Source organism: Bos indicus x Bos taurus, chromosome 25, assembly GCF_003369695.1.
Source record: "Bos indicus x Bos taurus breed Angus x Brahman F1 hybrid chromosome 25, Bos_hybrid_MaternalHap_v2.0, whole genome shotgun sequence".
Lineage (NCBI taxonomy): Eukaryota > Metazoa > Chordata > Mammalia > Artiodactyla > Bovidae > Bos > Bos indicus x Bos taurus.
In genome coordinates this window covers 38,704,304-38,725,041 of record NC_040100.1, presented here as the reverse complement: position 1 = coordinate 38,725,041, position 20,738 = coordinate 38,704,304, and the positions used below count along the sequence as shown (strand labels likewise).

The 20,738-nt window shown below is 57.7% G+C and overlaps 2 protein-coding genes and 1 long non-coding RNA gene across 8 annotated transcripts; 2 read left to right on the top strand and 1 right to left on the bottom strand.

The window, feature by feature from the left end:
• The first annotated feature begins 2,963 nt into the window (after positions 1-2,963).
• Positions 2,964-5,534, top strand: NUDT16L1 (nudix hydrolase 16 like 1). The gene is made up of 4 exons (XM_027527298.1): positions 2,964-3,162; positions 3,245-3,505; positions 4,208-4,430; positions 5,263-5,534. Exons 1-3 carry the CDS (start codon positions 2,974-2,976, stop codon positions 4,427-4,429), a joined length of 672 nt encoding a protein of 223 aa, XP_027383099.1. The 5' UTR covers positions 2,964-2,973; the 3' UTR covers position 4,430; positions 5,263-5,534.
• Positions 5,535-5,704: 170 nt separating this feature from the next.
• Positions 5,705-20,657, bottom strand: ANKS3 (ankyrin repeat and sterile alpha motif domain containing 3). Of its 6 annotated transcripts, none has more exons than XM_027527284.1 (17): positions 20,305-20,657; positions 19,062-19,363; positions 17,651-17,849; positions 17,375-17,496; positions 16,145-16,226; positions 14,187-14,322; positions 11,961-12,119; positions 10,150-10,287; positions 9,716-9,819; positions 9,319-9,486; positions 7,991-8,115; positions 7,425-7,566; positions 7,041-7,213; positions 6,733-6,818; positions 6,274-6,357; positions 6,093-6,182; positions 5,705-6,025 (listed from the first exon to the last, which is right to left on the bottom strand). In XM_027527284.1, exons 2-16 carry the CDS (start codon positions 19,229-19,231, stop codon positions 6,103-6,105), a joined length of 1,968 nt encoding a protein of 655 aa, XP_027383085.1. In that variant the 5' UTR covers positions 19,232-19,363; positions 20,305-20,657; the 3' UTR covers positions 5,705-6,025; positions 6,093-6,102. The 6 variants fall into 6 exon arrangements, with proteins under 6 accessions (XP_027383085.1, XP_027383086.1, XP_027383087.1 ...); XM_027527285.1 differs by having other exon boundaries at positions 5,705-6,005; XM_027527286.1 differs by lacking the exon at positions 19,062-19,363 and having other exon boundaries at positions 20,305-20,529.
• On the top strand, positions 8,115-12,418 carry LOC113883515. Its single transcript, XR_003508660.1, has 3 exons — positions 8,115-9,269; positions 9,967-10,692; positions 10,947-12,418. It is a non-coding gene; the product is annotated as an uncharacterized LOC113883515 (long non-coding RNA).
• Positions 20,658-20,738: the final 81 nt, after the last annotated feature.

The following is a 20,738-nucleotide window of genomic DNA, read 5'->3' as shown; positions in this document are numbered from 1 at the left end:
GGACCTAGTTGGCTCTAACCAGTTTTCCTATGGCTGTGTCATTCCTAACAAAATCCATTTATCCAACTAATTATGATCCAATTTTAGAAAATCCTGATCATGTATAACTCTTTTCAGTATTTTCATACCTTCTACTGAAGACACATCTTAGTTTCCCTAAAGTATTTTCCACAATGAGGTACATTTCTTGTTGACAAATTTGTATCAGAATAGTCTTCTTTGACCTCTAAACCTATAGTAAGCTCCAGTACTTTGGCCACCTGATGTGAAGAACTGACTCACTGGAAAAGACCCTGATGCCAGGAAAGATTGAAGGCAGGAGGAGAAGGGGACAACAGAGGATGAAGCGATTGAATGGTGTCACCGACTCAATGGACATGAGTTTGAGCAAGCTCCAGGAGTTGGTGATGGACAAGGAAGCCTGGCATGCTGCAGTCCATGAGGCTGCAAAGATTCGGACATGACTGAGCAACTAAACTAACTGAAACCTAGGTACAACAGAAATATTATACATATTGATGGATGTCTATGTTACCAGGTATTAATTTAATACTGAATATTTCCCACTTCATGAGAACCTGGAATTCATTTAGTTTATTTTAGAATTATCTGATTTGTAAGCTGCTTACTTTTATTTAAGTCAATTAAATAGAGCTCATTTACAAATTAATCTCAAAAATGTTATCCAGAAACAAAGACATGCCAAGACATACACATATTCAGACAGATACAAGGCAAGATCTAGGTTCATTTTCTAAACTTAGTCATGAATTATACATTAAGATATAAAATTCACTAATTTATAAATAACAGTTGGAATATATAAATTTTAAAAAGACTTCTTCCCATTTTTCCTCAGTCTCAGGAGTTAGAGATGGTCTAGATAAGTGTTCCTGAGAACCCTGGTCTCAAGACACAGGGAAAGAAAATCAAGTTCTAACAAAATGGCAGCAGGTCTAAACCAAATGGTAGCCACACAAAGCAAAATGGGCATCACAAATCAGAACACAGAACATAAAACACACACGTAGACCTGGAAGTTCTCATAAAACACTCCCTTAAATACAAGATTACAGTTTCTAAGAAAACCTCCTATAGAGACACAGAACTTCAGATCCAAGTACTAACAGAGTAAATGAAACTACCTCAGGTCTTCAAAGATTTCAAAGGGAGGAAAGGAAGCCAGGTTGAAAGAAGAGTGGGGAGGAGGTGGGAGAGAAGGGCCAAAGGGGTGGCCTTATAGATGTCTCTTGCCACCTGCAGATACCCAGGCCTTACGGGGTTTTACCCTGGGCTTCCAGAGAAGGGGGGACTGGAGCTCGGCCTTAACAGAAACCAGACGGGAGTTTACCCTGGGCTTCCAGAGAAGGGGGGACTGGAGCTCATCCTTAACAGAAACCAGAACAGAACAGAACCAGAATTCGAGTTCTCTGCCAAGAGGAGGTGATCAGTCTCCAATCCTCAGCTCACGTTGCGGCCCTTCGACCAGATTCCTGCTTCCAGGACCAGGGGCCTAGAAAAAAAAAAGTAGTATAGGAAGGATTAAGGAGAGGAAAGGGAGCAAAGGGGAGAAAGGTCAGTAAAGTCTCTTGTTCCTTAACCCGTCAGGGCACTCTGGCCAGTTGTCCATGTCAAGAGCAGAGCAGAGACAAAAAGGTCCCAGTTGCGGCCGCTGGGTCTGGTCCATCGGCAGGCAAGCTGGTCCCTGAGTACCCCAAGTGGTCAGGATGTCAGCTGCAGCAAAGGAGTCCCGTCCAGAGTCGCTATTTGTTACAGGAAGAGAAACCCCTTCCAAGGCCCAAAAGTCGGCTCTTGTGTAACACTTGGAAATGAATTGTCCGAGGAGACACTCCTGCTGACAAAGCAAGAGACTTGATCGGGAAGGGGCGCCCGGGCGGAGAACAAGAGAGTAAGGGAAGCCAGGATAGACTGCACTGCCTTGGGGCTCGCAGTCTCGGGTTTTATGGTGATGTAATTAGTTTCCGGGTTGTCTTCGGCCAGTTGTTCTGACTCAGGGTCCTTTCTTGTGGCACACGCCTTGTTCAGCCAAGATGGATGCCAGTGAGATGGATTCTGAGAGGTGGTTGGACATGTGGTGTCACTTTTTGACCTTTCCCGAACTCTCCCAGTTGGTGGTGGCTTATTAGTTTCCTGTTCCTTACCAGGACCTCCTGTCCTAAAACAACTCATGCAAATAGGAACTATGGTGCCTGACCACGGTGGGCAGTTTCAGTCAGTGTGCTTCCCCTGCCAAGCTGGGAAGCTCCCTGCCCGGGGATTTCAATCACTTTTGTCCCAACAGGCTGGGCTTAGGGAGCCCCAGGGCTCCTCAGCATGCACCCCCACCCAGTTCGGAGCTGAGAGTGGACTGGGACCATGGGCCCCACTGTCCTGCTCTTCTAGAGGCAGGCCGACGGCAGCAACCTTGGATTCCAGTGCTCAGCCGGTGGCAGAACGATGGGGCTGGCATGCCTGCAGGGGAGGATTCGCCCTGTGGTGCCAGGGCTCAGCTGAGCCCCCAGAGGCCGGCGCCAGTCGAGCCTGGAGCTGGCGGCGGGAATCCCGCAGGGCGGCGCTACCGGGGGCGCTGGGGGAAGCCCCGGCACAAAGTGATCTTGGGACTTCTTCCCTCTTAGGGCGGGTAGGCTGAGCCTGGACTCCGCGGGCGCCGCCCCCGCGCCGGGGACCCGGCGTCCGCGCTCCATTCGGGTGAGCTCGGGCCGTCGGGCCTCTGGGGCCCTTGGTCCGCTCGGGCCGTGGGCGGGGCACGCTCTGGGCGCGCGGCTATTGGGTGGTGGCTAGGGCGCGCGCCGCCGCTCCCCCGCGCACGCTCCTTGCGCCTCGCAACGACGCGCCGGGGCGCCGCTACGGCTGTGCCGCGACGCGCGCCGGCGATTGGCGGAGGGGCGGGGGCCGGGGCGCGGCTGCCCGCGGATTGGCCGCACCGAGCGGGGGCGGGCCGCGCACGCACTTATGCGGCGGTGTCCGGCCGCAGGCGCTGGTGCCAAGATGTCGGCGGCGGCGGTCCCGGAGCTGAAGCGGATCAGTCGGGTGGAAGCGATGCGCCTGGGCCCCGGCTGGAGCCACTCGTGCCACGCCATGCTGTACGCCGCGAACCCGGGTCAGCTCTTCGGCCGCATCCCCATGCGCTTCTCGGTGCTGGTGAGGACGCGGGCGTGCGGGCGGCCAGGGAACGGGGCACCGCCGCTCGGACCCGCGCCCGTGACCCGGCGCTCCGTTGCAGATGCAGATGCGCTTCGACGGGCTGCTGGGCTTCCCCGGGGGCTTCGTGGACCGGCGTTTCTGGTCGCTGGAGGACGGACTGAACCGGGTGCTGGGCCTGGGCCTGGGCTGCCTCCGCCTCACGGAGGCTGACTACTTGAGCTCGCACCTGACCGAGGGCCCGCACCGCGTCGTGGCGCACCTGTACGCGCGGCAGCTGACGCTGGAGCAGCTGCATGCCGTGGAGATCAGCGCGGTGCACTCGCGGGACCATGGCCTGGAGGTGGGGCCGCCGCCCGGGCCCCGGGCCCCGCCCCCCGCCCCGGGGTTTGGCTCTGGCCCCGCGGAAGGCACCGATGGGTAACACGTCTCCCTGAGGGTTCCCTGGCCGGGCTGGGAGGGTGACGCTGTCTCAGCTTCGGGGTGGGGAGAGGGACCAGGGGCCGGGTAGGGTGGGAGGCGGGCCGGGGCGCCCTCGGGGCTGTGTTCCATCTGCCTTGCTGCCTGCCATTGCCAATCCTGGGAGTGGGGGCGTGGGATCGGTGGGAGGCTGGGAAGGGGCGGTGCCTGCTCCGGGGGGTGTGAACTGCAGAGTACAGAGGTCTGGGTTCTCGTGGTGGGGGCACGACGACTCTAGTTGTGGGTTTCATCGCCTAGAAGGCCTGGGAGTGACACTTGGGGTGTTCGGGATTCATCAGGTGGAAGAGGGAGCATGGGGTCTGGACTGGGGGCTTCCCGCCAGGGACTGAGGGCTGGGATTTGGGGACGGGGTACGTGCATGGGGGCGGGGGTTGAAACTCGCTGGGGGAAGGGAGGGGCTGCACTTTCCCGAGGGAGCCGGTTGCCCCCCACCCGTGCCGGGGCCTCACATTATGTCCTGGGCAACCTGGCTGCTCTGTCCCCAGCCTAGTGGCTCACCAGCTCCTCCTGCAACGGCCCTGCCGTCCCCAGACTCCTGGTCCCAACCCTAGTCTCCTGTCCACAGGTACTGGGACTTGTCCGTGTCCCTCTGTACACCCAGAAGGACCGAGTCGGGGGCTTTCCCAACTTCCTGAGCAACGCCTTCATCAGTACGGCCAAGTACCAGCTCCTGTTCGCCCTCAAGGTGCTCAACATGATGCCAGAGGAGAAGCTGGCTGAGGCTCTGGCCGCTGCCACAGAGAAGCAGAAGAAAGCCCTGGAGAAGCTGCTCCCGTCTTCCTCCTGAGGTGCTCCTGTGCCCTTTTGCCCCTGCCCCCTGCCCGCCCCCCCCCCCCCCCGCCCTTTCCCAGCTCTCTCTGCCTGTGGGCTGTGTTCCTGCGGGCATGTCTTCTAGCATGTGCTACGTTTGCCCCACCTGACTGGGGAAGTGGGCATCTTGTCACTTCCAATGCCCTGAGCAGTTACTGGGGGGTGGCCTGGGCACACCCATGCTGAGGCTCACTCCACACATCTCACTGTGGACTGGGGGGGAGCCCAGGGGCTGTCTGACCGCCCATGGGTGCATGCACAGGGCCCTGGAGAAGCTGGTTTGTTCTCAGGGCACTTTTGTTCTTGAGGAGGCTACCGCTAGGTTGACTTTTTCCTGCATCCTGCCCTGAGCCAGCCCTAGCCTGAGCTAGGAGGTGACACTGTGAATTCTGGTTGTTAGCTTTACTTGTGAGTTTTCAGAGCAGCTGTACCTCCTCGGGTTTGGTCCCTGTGGACAGGCAGGGCCGTGGGGCCCAGGTGTAGAGGAGCTGCTGGAGGGACAGGGAGGCCGTGTGTTCTTTGGTTCTGGCTGCAGGTCTGGGGTAGACGCAGGAGGTGTCCCTTCCCTGCTTCCCAGGGACTGAGCCTGAGTGGGGCTCTGGGCCCTTCAGCGTGGAGCCCAGGCTGCCTGCCCCTCCCAGGCAGGTTGCGGCCACCTCCCTGTGGTTACTGTGGCCCTGCCTGCCGTGGACGCTGGGCCGTGAGCCTGATCCGGTGGTTTCTCCATGGAAACGGACAGGCCTTCCTCCTCTCTCCCGGTCTGGGTGGCTCTGCTCTGGCCTGCTTTGAGAGCCTCCCCTCTGTTGGCAGCACGCTATGCGGGCGCCCCCAGGAGACGGTCCGGCAGCACCAGCTGAGCGTGCAGTGACAACAGCGGAGCCCCCGGGGCAGGAGGGTCACCACTGGCGGTCTCCTAGGTACGGGAAGACTTCTCAGTGAAGCTGACAGTTTCCGTGGTACCGGCCTGGCTGGTAAGGACAGCAGGTTCCTGGCCCTGCCTGGGCACCCGCCTTGGAGCCTTGGTGCAGCGCTGGCACGTGTGGGCAGGAGCACTGGCTCCGTAATAAAACACCTGAACCTCATTCCTCTGATTTTCTGGGGCGCGCTTCACTCGCTAGGTAGCTCTGTCAGGAGGGGCTCTGCACAGGTGGTCCTGCCGCAGGGCCAGGGATGGGGCAGCGGAGGTCACCCGGGCGCTGCCCTCCCCTCACTGTGCCTCATCAGCCAGGACCACAGGCCAGCACCGAACCCGCACCACCGGAGTGTAAGTTTTATTTTCCCACAAATGACCTACGCTGCCTAGGGCCCCAGGCCACCCCACCTGGGCAAACCTCAGCGTGGCCTGGGGACGCTCCCCGCGGCCCTGCCGGCTCCGGGCTTCAGCCGGGGTCTGACGAGATGACAAGAGACCCCATCCTGCCTCGCTGCCCTGCACTGGCCCTGGCCTGCCCGCCTGCTGCTGCTGCTCCTCTGGCCGCCGCAGCTGCCTGCTCGCTGCCCTCCTGTCCTCGGGCACACAGCTTCAGGGTGGATCAGTCACCCCACGTCCGGTTCTGAGAAGGGAAAAGGCAGACTGGAGGGGGCTCCCTTAGCCGCCCCGCCGACCCTGCTCTCTGGGCCTGTGGCTGCTGGACACTCACCATCCCCTGGCTACGGCTCCCGCCAGCTCTCCTTCCCGCTCAGCGCCTGCAGCTTCTCCAGGCTCTGCGTCACCGAGCACAGGACTCGCCCTGAGGACAGGAGCGCACAGTCATGGCTTCACAAGCTGGGGCGTAGGCAGGGTGGACCTCATGGCTAGTGGGCTGCAGACCCTGGACTCACCCATCTCCTGGACTCGCTCCTCCAGGGCTCCCGACAGCTCCGGGAGGCTCAAGGCCTGTAAGGAGGCCTGCCAGCCTTTGGGGTCTGTGGAGCAGAGAGCCAGGTGGGCATGGGTTCTGGGCACCCTGAACCACTGCAACAGGACTGGCCCTCTAGAGCCACATGTCCCCGTGGCGTGTCAGTGTGTTCTCTGCCCGCTTGTGAAGCAGAGTGCTGCCGGCCAGTAGGGGCCTGGCCCCAGGGCTGAGTGTGCCAGGGCCCGGCCTGCTGGGCTGTGGCATCTTGGACAGTGCCGGCAGCCAAGGCCTCCCAGGAGAGACCGAGAGGACGTGGGTGTGGAGCACGAGGGGACCGGGGAGGCGTCCCCATGACAAGTGCAGAGACAGGCGGCGAGACCCGGCCTGGGAGGTGTCCCACCCTCATCCGCCTGCCCCACAGCCGGGACACCGCCCTCCTTACCTGCTGCAGGGAGGCCTGGGCACAGGGGGGCCTCACGCAGGAACTCGTCCCGCCTCACTCGGGCTGACAGCTCGGCCTGACAGGCTCTGCCGGACAGGACACCAAGCAGCGGTGAGGGGCGAGGCCAGGGGATCTCCTCTGAGCCTCCGCCAGGGATGCCCACAGGGGCCCCTCTGCTGCCTGTGGGGAGGGACGGCCTAGGGTGGCAGCTACTCCAGGAGGCCCTGAAAACCACCCACTGGTGGGAAATTCAGAGGAGACAGAGACAGAGCCTGGCACTGGCCGGGGGCAGCCGGACACCCACTCACCGCAGCTGGTCCAGGACAAGCGCGGCGTCCTGGGCAAGGGCCCGGGCCTCCTGCAGCTGCGCACGCACATCCTTGCGGGCACTGTCCTGCTCCAAGAGGCAGCTCTCCACCACGGCCCGCAGCTCCTGCTCCTGGGACACCAGGCCCCGCATGGCCTCCACCTCCTCGCAGCGCTGCGGCGGGCGGGAGAGCGCCTCAGGCTGGGTTCCCCGCCCTGGCCTCCACGCCTGTGTCCGCCCCACCCAGTCTGGGGGCCCATCGCCTTCAGCCCTGCCCCAGCCCTACGGTGTGCCTCATGTGCCCGCCCTTCTGGGCGCCCCCTCCTGCCCCCAAGCTGTCATGGGCCCGGCTGCTGCTCTCTGCTGCCCCCTGCCCCACCCTCACCTTGTGCAGCTGGATGGCAAGCTCCTGCATCTCGGCCTCCAGCCGGTCGGCGTAGGCCAGCTCCAGGGCATCACTGGGGGGGCGGGCGCTGCTGTGCCAGCGGGCGATGGCGGACGTCATCTTCCTCTTGGGCCCAAACAACCTGCATCAGGGAGGACGCCGCTCAGCACCTGCCGTGCACAGAGGCCCTGCGGGCCATCCTGCCGACCGTCCGCTGCAGAGGCCCAGCCTTGAAGGGGCGGGGAGCCCCCAGGATCCTGGGGGGAGGACCTAAGTGTCCCAGGGAGTCGTGACCCCTCGCCCTGCCCGGCTCTTACAGCACGGGGAGCCGGGCTGCTCAGATGCTCTCAGGGGCGAGGTGGGAAGTGTCTGGTGTCCTGAGCACAGCGGTGTCCGCTGGGCCAGCTCGGGCCTCGGGACCCAGGCCGCCGGCATCCGAGCCAGGAGCGGCTGCTGGAGTGGACGGAGGGCAGCTGACGGCAGGGAGAAGCCGGCTTCCGGATAGGGTGACCCCACCCCGCCGCTGGGAGCCGCAACCTCAGCTGGCCACAGAGGCCCACACTCACGTGATGCCAATTTCCTTCAGGTCGCTCTCGGTGAGGGTCAGGAAGATGCGGAGGTCCACATCCTGCTCCTCAAACACCTGCAAGTACTTGAGACAGCCGATCTGCTCCAGCAGCGTGGCGAGGTCCTGGGGGTGAGCAGGCCGCGTCAGGATGGGCGGCCCTGAAGACGTGGGCGGGACAAGGACCACCCTGCATGCGGGGCCACCGTCCTCCCGCTCAGCACCCGGCCCGTCCTGAGCCTGCTGACCCCCAGGCGTGGCAGGGAGCCCAGGCCGTCCGCTCTGTGTCCTCAGCCGCGTCCTCAGGGCGTCCAGGGACACGGTCAGCCCATCAGTGTTCAGGCCAGCCTCGTCAGTTCAGCGGGAAGCACAGCCCTGCAGGCTGCGGCAGTGGCCCTCAGTCTCTGCCACCCGGGGCTGTCCCCACGTCCCCTGTGCTCTGGCGGGAGGCTTTGCAGGATGTCGCGTCCCTGGTTCACATGTCGCCCCATGTTTTCTGGGCCCCGCGGACACTGATGAGAAATACACTGTTAAACCGTCCGGAGGTCCCCGTGTCTGTGCTGAGCCACTAGGCTCTTGCTCCAGGACTGTTTCTGACACTGATGGTGATGTGTCCAGGTCACACATCGATGTGGCTGGAGTTTAACCAACTTAGAGTTGATTTGGCTTCTTGGATGTACAGATGTGTTTTTTGATCAAACTGGGAAGATCTGGCTTTTCCCAGGAAGGATGGCCCCGATGCTCTGCTGGGACCAGTGCACGGCTTCTACCTGGCTCATTCTGTTTGGCCCCAGTGCCGCCTGTCTGCTTCTCGTCTGTGGTGTCGAAACCCAGCCTCCCCGGCATCGCTGAGGTCCGGGCCGCAAGTACCAATGCCTGGTGTTTGATTCACGAGTGCTTGGATCACAAAACCAAAGCGTCCAGGGTCTCAGAGATTATTTTTTCTTCACTCGCACCCCTGCAGCTGTAGCCTTCCTGCAGGGTTTCTTCTGCGGCGGCCCCAGTGACCCTCAGTGGACAGTCCTGAGTGTCACCTTGTCTCTGCCTCTCGTGCAGCTTGTCCCTGTCACCTGACATCAGTGCTGATGCTGGTCCAGCGTTTCTCCTCCCCAGGCTCAGGGAGGCTGAGAGAAGCATGGAAACCAGGGAGCAAGACAGGAACCTCCGTAGAGGCGAGAGATACCTGGCCCCTCTCCCCAGCGAGAACCCTCCCAGCCTGAATAGTTTTCTAGGTCGTGTGGAGAATCCCGCCCCACCCTTCTCAACAGTGCCAGCCCACAGTAAGTACCAATAAATGCCTCAGCAATCCAAGAGCACCTGCGACTTTACCTGGGGTCCTGAATACGGGGGCCTGTCAGTCTGGGGGCTCGCTCCCGGGGCACAGGACGTCACGGCGCTGGGAGCCCACTGGCTGTCATTGCTGCTGTAACGGTTCTTGGTCTTCACATAACTTTTAGTTTGTTTGCGAACCGAGCTTCTCCGCACGTGATCCGAATCCTGGGTGAGAGGTGTGTGTTTACAGTGGCTCTGGGCTGGCCCCTCCAGGCCCCACTCCCCGCTCCGCCGCCAGTGTCTGGCCCCTTTACCAAAGCCCCGCCTGCCACCGCGGCCCCACGGAGCTCCAGGTGCCTCTGAGACAGCCTGCCAGCCCCGCTCACCTGGCTGAGCCATCAGGCGCCCCCACAACGCTGGGCAAGGAGGGGAGGGGAGGGCAGGGCAGGGTCACCTCGTTGCTCTCCAGGGAGGCCTCGCTGCTGAGTCCCGGGGCCCGGGCCAGGCCCTCGCTGCTGCTGCTCCGCGCAACAGGGTTGGCAGAGAAGGCCTGCTCCTCTGAGGGAGGGGAGATGAGGGCGCCTGACCACAGGCCTGGCCGTGGCAACGCCCAGCCTAGCCCAGCCCCCGCCCTCCCTGCCTCCGTGCTGACTGCTTGGGCCACACGCCCTCTGTGCACAGCAGGGCTCGTCTGCTTATTCTCAGGGAGACCCAGGCGTCACGCAGAGCGGGCAGCGCAGGAGCACGCACACACTCCCGAGGACTCGCCACTTCAGGGGTGAGACCTGTCTGCACCGACCCCCAGACCTGCTCAGAGACTGTGGCCCCAAGCCACACTCCTCAGGAGCGCCCTCCCTCTCCCCCGCCCTGCCGGCTAGGGAAGCGCACCTCGGCTGCTGCTGCTGCTGCTCTCCACATCCCGCTCGTTGATGGGCGAGGTGACGTCCCTGTAGCACAGGCCGCCCCCCTCCAGGGGGTGCTCGTCGCTGCTGTTGAAGCTGACGTAGCCCCGCGGAGGCACCTGCTCTGTGGGCAGAACGGGGCACGTAAACCCCCCGCACATGAAAGGCAGGAGGCATTTTTCCTCCCGCACGCGACCACCTCCTCCTTGGGGCCTCGGGGAGGGGAGCCCCAGGACGGCACTGTCCACTTGCTGCCGCGACCTGGACAAGCCACGCCATCGACAGGCTCCAAGGGGTCCCCGACAAGTGTGTGCCCAACGGGCGCATGACCACCTCTCCCTCCAGCCACACTGACGCCTTGCCAAGAGGAGGAGCCCGTAAGCTGTGTTTACAGATTGCTGGGCCAAAGAACTGTGCCGCAAAGCGTTCCTGTAGCTGGAAACACACACCCCTGGCCAAACGACCTGGCTGAGCAGGAAGCTGAGGAGCTCTGGCTAAATGTTAACAGCGAGCTGGTGAAGTATAACTTGTGAGTGTATCTGCCTGTGAGAAAACAAGGGGGAGAGGCGAGACACAAACCCAAGCATTTAACCCCTACTTTGCCCCTCTCTGCTCTTCACTGGTGGCTCAGCTGGTAAAGAACCCACCTGCAATGCAGGAGACCTGGGTTCGATCCCTGGGTTGGGAAGATCCCCTGGAGAACTCCATGTACTGTATAGTCCATAGGGTCACAAAGAGTCGGACACGACAGCGACTCTCACCTCACTTCCCCCTCCCCCACAGGAAGTGTGTGTGTGTGCACGAGAGCGCCTGGCTGGTGGGACCAGGGGTAACTTAATTCCTTTTTATACCTTTATCATTCAAAAATGTTTTTTAACTGCTGGGGAAGAGAATATACGTGCTTATAAAAAGTTAAACTATCACACAGTGTAAGACGAAAAGCAATCTCCTGAAAGGCCACAGCTAAGAGACTGGGGGGCGCTCCCTCCCACCGTCAACCCCACCCCACCCCACCCCCACCACAGTGCAGGCGGGACAGGTGGCCTGGGCGCCCCCGAAGGAACAGACCTCATCCCAGGGTCCTGTGCTCCCAGCCGCCAGGACTACCGCCCACACCCTCGCCTGAGGCACGAGCTCTTGGTCAACCCCCGGCCCTGGGAGGAGGCAGGCCTCAAGCTTCCAGCCAGCGCCAGGACCCCTACCCAAGGGTCTGAGAAGGGAATCAAGTCCTCATGTGGTCTCTTGGCTGGGATGGTCTCCTGGCTGGGATGGTCTCCTAGCTGGGAGGGAGTTCCCAGGGTGGCCTGGTCACTGATGAGCAAGACACCACACCTAAATCTGGTCACATGGCCAGACCAGCACAAGAGTGTCAACCCTGATGTGCCCCGAGAACTCAGCATCCGTGCTCCTCACGAGCACTGTGCGTGACACTCAGGAGCAGACACTCTGACAAAGCTCGGGGGACCTGGACACTGGGGTCTGAGGCTCTGGCCCACCATGTGCGTTTACCTTCTGACAGTTCTCACCCCCTCGAGACCCGCCCCCTTGAGGAACAGACCTAAGCTCAGCGACACTTGTCCAGGAGAGAGAGTTCTATTTGTAATTCTACCCGACAGAAAGGAAGTTTAAAGGACAGCCCGAAGAGCCAGCCGGGGCCTGGCATGCCTCCATCCCTGTGACCCATTCTGAGTCCTCAAGCGGCTGCCCCCACCCGGCTTCCCGGGGCCCCCATGTCGTGAGCCTGAGCGCTCATTCTCTGGGATGGGATCCCGGACTCCAGGGCCGTGGGGCGCTCACCGTAGCAAGGCTGCTGCACCCGGCCCCCAAGTCCGATGGCTGTGATGCGGGCCAGGGCTCGCGGCCCCTCGTGGATGCTGAGCCCCTTCTTGCGGCAGGGCCTCTGTCGCTGAGGGACAGGGCCACACTCGTCTGAAGAGCTCAGATCTTCGTATTTTTCTGTGGGTCAAACACCAAGATTCAGACAGCCTGATCAGTGATGGACTAAATTAATCTTCATAATGAGCTGGAAGAAAAATCATCGTAACTGACTTTCCTAAATTAAGCAAAGTGTTCCCGGGCTGTCACCTGTAAGAAATGCCATAGTGGGCGGGTCCAGTGCTCGGGGGGCCACAGGGATGTAGGGGGAAGGGGTCACAAGACCGCTGAGCATCACGGGGGTCCAGCCCATCCTCCTCTCAAGTGTGTATTCTCAACCTCAACAATGTACTGGGAAACAACGGCCACGTGAGGGCTCATGTGCTGTTTCACTGAATTTTTCAAATCACCACCCATCTGAGCCGAAGAGCTCAGTGTGCCCACAGTCGTCAGCACTTTATAGCTTTTCATCATTTCCCAAACATCGTGATGCTTAGAGGGCACAATTCAGCAGCTTATTGGTAAAGGCTCCCGTTGGGGAGGGTCTCACTCTGGAGCCGGAGGACTGGGGCAGAGACAGAAGCCCCTGGTGACCACCGCATCCCCGGGCCATGTGTGCTGTCTAGACAGGAGGGGAGCAGCTCACCGAGCCGTGAACTGCAGGCCCAGCCGGCCACTGCCTGAGCGCCCCCAAGCTGGGGCAGTGGCTCTGAATGGATCCATGCCGCCAGGAGGACGCTGGGGCCGTCCAAGCAGAGGGCGAAGGAGCCACAAAACGTGAATGTTCAGGGAGGGGAGCCAAGGCAACGGTGGCTGCACGACGCTGAGCTGCCGCAGCCCCGTCCTTCAATGGAAGAGACAGAACCAGGCGAAGCCCACGCCCCAGCGCGGTCCAGAGGGCAGGGAGGAGCCGGCAGCCACTCCCTGAGTGCAGGGGCCCAGCACACCCCATTCACTGCACAGAGACTAGTGGGTCTTCAAGAAAACCACACAAGAGAAACGAGGGCAAAGGCCAGGCCTGGAGAGGGTCCCAGGAGAGTCCTTCAAGGACCACGTGGGACCAACGCTACATACACCATTCTAGGGCACAGAAAGGAAGGGGAGCTTCCAGTTCTGCTTATGAAGCAAATTCAATACTGAGACCTAGAGCTGGTAAAGACAGAACAAAAGAATCACAGAGCAGTATCAGTTATGAATACCCGCACAGAATTAAAAAGATACTTGCAAAACCACATTAAGAAAATAAGGGACTTCTCTGGTGGTCCAGTGGCTAAGACTCTGTCCCCCCAATGCAGGGGGCCCAGGTTTGATCCCTGGTCAGGGAACTAGGTCCCACATGCCGCAAATAAGACTGGGCGCAGCCAAATAAAAATAATTTTAAAACATTATAATATGCCAAGTAGGATTTATGCCAAGAATGTAAAGTTGATTCACTTTTAGAAAATTCATTAATATGCTGTGCTAACAGGTCTAAGGAGAAAATTCACAATCATCTCCACAGATGTTAAAAAAAAGACCTTTGACAAAATTTGGCACGTATAAAGACATTCAAGAATTTAGGAAATGATGGATACTTTCCTAACATGATGACATATATGCAAATTTTACTCTGCAAGCCAGCGTATTACCTAACGTTGCATTTCTGCTAAGATTAGGGCCAAAGTGAAAGTCCACTCACTACCTCCACCTCATTCAACAGGGAACTAGAGGCGTGAGTTGAGTGTGATGAAAGCCTAGAAATCAGAGGTATAAGAACCACGGGAAAAAGTAGTAATTTTTTTCTCTATGTGCAGGTTTTATGGTAGTGTACCCGGAAAAAACACTAGAGAATCAATAAATAAAACCATGATAAACTCCCAACAATGACAGAATCCAGTCAGGCAGCAGAACTCAGCACGGTGGACAGACAGCGACCTCCTTCCTCTGTCTAAGCAGTTCTAGGCGATACGACGCTGATGAACTTGACACATGACTAAAGCATCTGCATGGCAACAAACGCCACAGCAAAGTCAAGGAACAAAACCAGAGCCACCCCGTCTGAGCTGCCCTCCTCCCGCCTGCCCACCCATCCTCAGCTGGGCGGTCCCTCGTGCCTCAGCCTAGGGGAAGAAGGGGCGCCAGCAGAGGCTGGGCTACAGACACAGGTACCTGGGCTCCGGTAGAGGCTCTTGGGCAGAGAAGGTGAGTGGGCATCGATCAGTCCCACGATCTTCATGTGTCCGTACTGCTTGGCCAGCATCCGGGCTGTGGCTCCACTGTGGTCTCTCGTGTCCACTTTGACTCCCTGGAACAGTTTGCAGAAGGAGAGTTAGGAGCCTCACCCACAGAGCAGCCCCACTCCCGGCTGCAGACTCTGGAGAAGGTTGAGACGAGCGAGCCCCATCCACACGCACCACACCGCACTGAGTGACAGAGTCATCGCAGAAACAAGCACATATTTATATATATAAATCTTTAAAATGTGTAAAACAAGCCTGCACACAGCACGTGAGGAGACTATAAAGTCAGGGGAGCGTGGTTACCTCTGGATCCATGGGGGTTATATTGGTGTTACCGTTCTGTCTGTTTAAAGCGCTTCACTGTTCACAGTGGTTCTCACTGCCGTGAACAGGGTTCAGGGTGGTACGACCTGCTCTCTGCATAGCAGTCTGGCCGCATGCAAGTGAAGGCTGTCCTTAGGCTACATCCAAAACTCCTGCTTGCAGTACCCAACTGTACAGACGTGGTCGCACATGTGTGTGATGCATGTGCGCAGACCTCCTGCAGGGCACTGAGTGACGGCAGACACGACCTGATGCCATCTGCAGGCCAGGGTTGGAGAACCTAATTCAACCCGACAAGGGAGCACTACGCTGCCACGCACGAGAGGAGAGAGCTTTATGTCCACTGGTGAAGAACAAGCTAGGACAATCCAGTTTAAAATAAACAAGCTGGGGAGCAGCCGTGGGGAGAGCATGGAGACTGAGGCGGAGGCAGAGGCAGGCTCATGTGCGCCTTCTGTCTCGTCCAGATTTTTACATGTGCAGGTACTGTCCCCAAATTCTTTTTCAGAAAGAGCATGTTAACATTTTATGATGCAAAAAGTCCCAGGGATTTCCCTGGTGGTCCAGCGGCTAAGACTCCATGCTCCCAATGCAGGGACCCCACCTGGTTCGATCCCTAGTCAGGGAACTAAGATCCCACATGGCCCAACTAAGACCCAGCACAGATTAATAAATAAATAAAATCACACACACACACACACACACACAAACATATACATATATAAAAGAGCAACCCATTCCAGTATTTTTGCCTGGAGAATCCCATGAACAGAGGAGCCTAGTAGGCTACAGTCCATGGGGGTCACAAAGAGTCGGACATAACTGAGCATGACAACAGGCAGGAAACCAGTACAACATTGTAAAGCAGTTATCCTCCAATTAAAAATACATTTTTAAAAAAATTTATAAAAACAGAAACACAGCATACAGAAATAACTGCATGCATGCTAAAGCTGTGTGTGCCAAGATATTTCCTGGAGCACTGCCTGTAATTGCATAGTGTTGGAAACCTCAATTCTACTAATAAGGAACTGATTTAACTAACTATGGCATGGATACCGTATGGAATACCATAAAAGAGCACAATGTCTATGTGACGTTAAGTTATTTTTCAGAAGCTGCAGAGCAAACATGCAGTAGAATCCCACTTCGTTCAATGGATAAAGCCATGTGTCTGCAGGTGTCTACAGACGTCGTCTTTTATCAACCCAGTGGGCATCCTGAGGAACAGGGGTGGCCTCCTGATTCTGTACAAATTTTGTAAGTGATAGGATGATGAGTGCTATTCACTGTTTTAAAATTTTTTCCACACTTTTCAAATAACAGTATTTTTGAAGTTATTATAAGAATAGGTTTCTATACTGACTCATGACTGTACCCCTAATGCCTAAAGTGGCACTCAGCACTGGGTATCCACAGACACTCAGTGAAAAATGTGCTGAATAAACGGATGCAGAGCCGTTATTTCTGTGTAGGAGAAAGTTCTCCTGCAGTTTATAGTTCGGTGATAAGATGCTTCAGCTGCTGTGATGGAATTACAAGCTAATAAACAGGGTCACTCACATGATTCAGAAAATACTGCACGATGATCTCATGGCCGGCGGCCGCAGCTTCCATCAGCGGAGTGAATCCATACACCGGCTCCCTGCATGGGGACCTCGGTCAGACAAAACCTCGGCGACAGTGACACCTTCCCCCACTGCCCAGCCTGGAGGGCTCCCTTGGCTTCTACCCCCAGCGCTAGTCTTTTGTTCCAAAGACAATCCACCTGCCATCTCTGCTCCTTCACAGCTGTTTCCACTTGCTGTGATCTGAACCTCCACTTAACCACAGCAAAAAGCAGCTGTCACCCCTCACTGCTCACAGATAGTGAGCACCTCCTCTCCACCTCTCCAGATACCCCACCTTGCAGATCAAGACCCTACAGGAACCCTCCCGGGACTCCAGGACTAAGAACCGACGCTGCCCTCACCATATGTAGCTGGTGCTTGCTTACGCTTAACTCGGAGCTGACCTGCACCAGGCGCATGCTCACCTCTTCAGAGCGCCCCTGGCTCTGACTAGTGTCGCCCTGTCTAGGAGACAGGAAGCGAGCCAACCACTGGTTTTCATGTTCGGAGACACAGAGCTTTCAGGTTTTAGCATCACTGAAGTCAGAATGTCAATAAACGAGTTGCAATTTAATGAGAAGCCTTTTTTTTCTTACTTAATGGGCTGGAAACCTACAGTGTGTGACCCCGGCTGACACTAGCCAGGATGTGCAGAGTCAGGTGGATGCTGGGTTGAAAGAGGATTATCACGGTGACACGCTTTAGACAGCACCACTACTTCCAGCTTAAAAAACTCAAGAGTGCTTTCGAAGTATCACTTCATACGTGTATGTGGAATGATATATACATATACACATACAGAAAACAAGAAAGAGAAAGGGACTGGCATTTAACACGTCAGTTAAGTGTCACTCACTGTTAGGCCCCTGGCATATGATGGGACGTGTAAATCTTCTAACAACGCCGTGACATAGGCCCTACCATCCTCTTTTCAGATAAAGAAAACAAGGCACACAGAGCTCAAAGTGCTGCACCGAGTGTCACCCAACAGATAGGTGAGAAAGCCAGGAGGCTCCCTGTGCCTCTGCCCTGGGCAGCACTGTCCCCACCAGCCCAGGTCTTGAGCCTGTCACACCGAGGCAGGGGCTCCCGCACTCTGGCCTCTAGCTACCTCGCCAGCTGCCCTCCTCAAAGTCAGACCTGACCACCCGACTCCCACAGCTGCTGAAGACCTGGTAATGACCTCACGTTGGCGTTCGCTCCACTGTCCAAAAGGAACTTGACCATCTGCTGGTGCCCAGCACTGGTGCAGTGGAAGAGGGCAGTCCAGCCCTGAATGTCTTTCATTTCCAGCTCAGCACCTTGCTTTAAGAGAACAGAGAATGCCTGTTAAGGCCACGTCTCCTCCGCACAGGGCGGGCACCCTCTAGGCCATCACACTGAAAGAATCGAAGTGATTACCCAGGCGCGCTGCAGTGGTTCCCTCTCTGCCGAGCGGCCTGAGGCCCTCGCAGCTCACCTGGAGAAGAAAATAGGCGATGCTCTCGTTGCCACAGCTGGAAGCCAGCATCAGTGGAGTCTGCCCTTCCGGGGTCGGCACATTCACACTGACCCCCGCCTCGAGCAGGAGGTGCACGATGGTATCGTGTCCAATGTAGGAGGCATACATCAGCGGGGTCCAGCCACCACCGTTCTTCTTATTCAAATCTAACTCTCTCCTAAACAAATGCAAGACATGCTAGACACGCCAGGCATCGCACATGTGGGATTTACCAAACCCAGTGGCCAGGCCAGGCCAAGAGAAAGAGTGGGGAGTGCTGGCAGGAAGCAGAGTCAACTGCCACCCAGGACATCACAGGGTTCCGGGGTGACTCCACTTTCTGGACCATTGCCTCTGCACGCTACCTTGAGTTTGCCTCCATGCTCCAACTTCTTGTTCTCATCTGTGCCCTCTTCCTACCCCAAAGTCAGCTCTTCCTTCCTCCCACCAGCCACAGAGACAGTCCTCGACCAGGGGAGGTTCTGCCCCCAAAGGACGGTTGGCAAAGCCTAGAGACATTTTTTGACTGTCATAACTGTGAAGGGAAAGGCTACTGGCGTCCAGGGGTGGAGGGAGGCCGGGCGTGCTGCTCTGCATCTGCTGCTGCTGCTAAGTCACTTCAGTCGTGTCCAACTGTGTGCGACCCCATAGACAGAAGCCTACCAGGCTCCTCCGTCCCTGGGATTCTCCAGGCAAGAACACTGGAGTGGGTTGCCATTTCCTTCTCCAATGCATGAAAGTGAAAAGTGAAAGTGAAGTCGCTCAGTCATGTCCGACTCTCAGCGACCCCTCCATGGACTGCAGCCCACCAGGCTGCTCCGTTCATGGGATTTTCCAGGCAAGAGTACTGGAGTGGGGTGCCATTGCCTTCTGTGGCTCTGTATCTGGAGGTGCACAAAACACCCCACAGAGCAAAGGAGGAGCTGGCCCAGCTTGTCAGCAACGCTGAAATCAGGACACTACTGATTGTACACCACTATTCAAAACTGCCTTCCTCACTGGTGCCCAGCATAAACCATCCCTGACAACCGCCTGAGAGAACAGTTTATCTGACATGAAGTGAAGTCACTCAGTCGTGTCTGACTTTTTGTGACCCCATGGACTGTAGCCTACCAGGCTCCTCTCTGTCCATGGGATTTTTCAGGCAAGAATACTAGAGTGGGTTACCATTTCCTTCTCCAGGAGATCTTCCCCAACCCAGGGAGTGAACCTGGGTCTCCCACATTGTAGGCAGACAATTTACCATCTGAGCCACCAGTGAAGTCCATAATCTACCCATGGGTTAAATGTCTACAGCTGTGGGCCAGGCCTCACTAGTCTCCTGATGACTCCACCTGGGCCATGGTGCTCAAACATCCAAGAGGAAGGAATGCCTCCCAAGACCTCTTACCGCTGCACACACTCCTTCACCACCTCGTACTGGCCAATGGAAGCCGCTGTGTGAAGATCCAGGGGGACAGCTAGCTCCTCCCGGCCGACCTGCGTGCCCAGCCCGTGCCACATGGACAAGCTGCGGTTCAGCAGCTCTGGCTCACTGGCTTCATCGCTGAGCTCCGACATCGCTGTGGAGGGGGATGCTGGGGTCGGTTAGGTCTTTCCTTCCTGGTAGTTCCAGGGGATGAAACGCGATGGTCACACTCCTGCCGCAGCAGACTGCCGCCCACAGCAGCTGAACGATCCTGGCCGCCAAACCTGAACAAGAATCCAAATCAGCTGAGTGTCAGTTCTGCGCTCCTTTCAGAACACCCCTTCAGCCTTCTTTGGGGGTGTCTCTTCTACTCCAAATGCCTCCTCCAGGGTAGGACCCACATTCTCTTTTATTGGAGGCTCGCTCAGTTAGTAAAGAATCCACCTTAATGCAGGAGACCCCGGTTTGATTCCTGGGTCAGGAAGATGAGCTGGAGAAGGGATAGGCTACCCACTCCAGTATTCTTAGGCTTCCCTTGTGGGTCAGCCGGTAAAAAAATCCGTCCGCGGTGCGGGAGACCTGGGTTCAGAAAATCCCCTGGAGAAGAAAAGGCTACTTACTCCAGTATTCTGGCCTAGAGAATTCCATGGACAGTCCATGAGGTCTGTCAGACCCCATGAGTCAGACACGATTGAGCGACTTTCACTTTCAACTGTCTGAAACCGGGCACAACGCTGAGGGTCTATCAGAATCATGGAACGAGAACGCGGATGCCCAGGGACCGTAAAGCTGCTTTATCACCCTGCTCCATGCCAGACGCTCTAAAACAACCGGGTATTCCTTAGGAACAAAGTCATATCCAGGTATATATCACGTATACTTGTCGAAAATCTTTTGCTTATCGTTTCTAGAATTTATCTCCAGGAAGTAGCACTGGGAATGAGATCTTTTAATTTTCCTTCCACCTTTGCGTTCTGTCCGTTTGGTAAAATGCTAAGTATCTGTTACTTTTAAAGCACACCAAAGTAGTAAATAACAACAACAAATGACGTTGGTGGTGACCGTCACGCCCACAGGGAGGTCTGTAAAAGCCCGAGGGCACCGCGTCCTGCCCCGGGGCGTGGGCCTTCCGCTGCCTCCAGACATCCCCACCTCGTTCTCCGGCCCCAGGGAGGGTAACCTAGGGAACTACCCAAGCGCCGACGCCTCCTCCCAGTAACCTTACCCCACACGTGGCTTTCCGTCCCGGCTCCTCAGCTGCGAAGAGGACGCTCTGAGCTGTAAACTCCGCGGCGAACCAGCGGCAGGGCTGGGACGCCCCGCGAACGGGCAGCAGGTGCGAGCACCAGGCAGGGGCCGGGCCGCCGCGGAGCCTCCCCGCGCTGGGCCTCGGGCCCCGGGCAGCCCTGGGACCGACGCTCGCCGCCGCGCTCCCTCGGCCGCGCCCGCTCGGGTTCCCTACGCGCCGGTCGCCGCCACAGCGCGCGGACCCAGCGGCCCGCTCCCGCCCCGGAAGTGGTTGCGGGAGGCGCGGAGCACGCCGGGACGCTCGCGGGTGCCCCTCGGCCTCTCCCGGCGCTGTGGATTTCTCGTCCGTCCCGCACCCGGACCTTCCGGTCAGCTAGCCCGGCTTGCTGTGTGACGCCCGCAGCAGCCAAT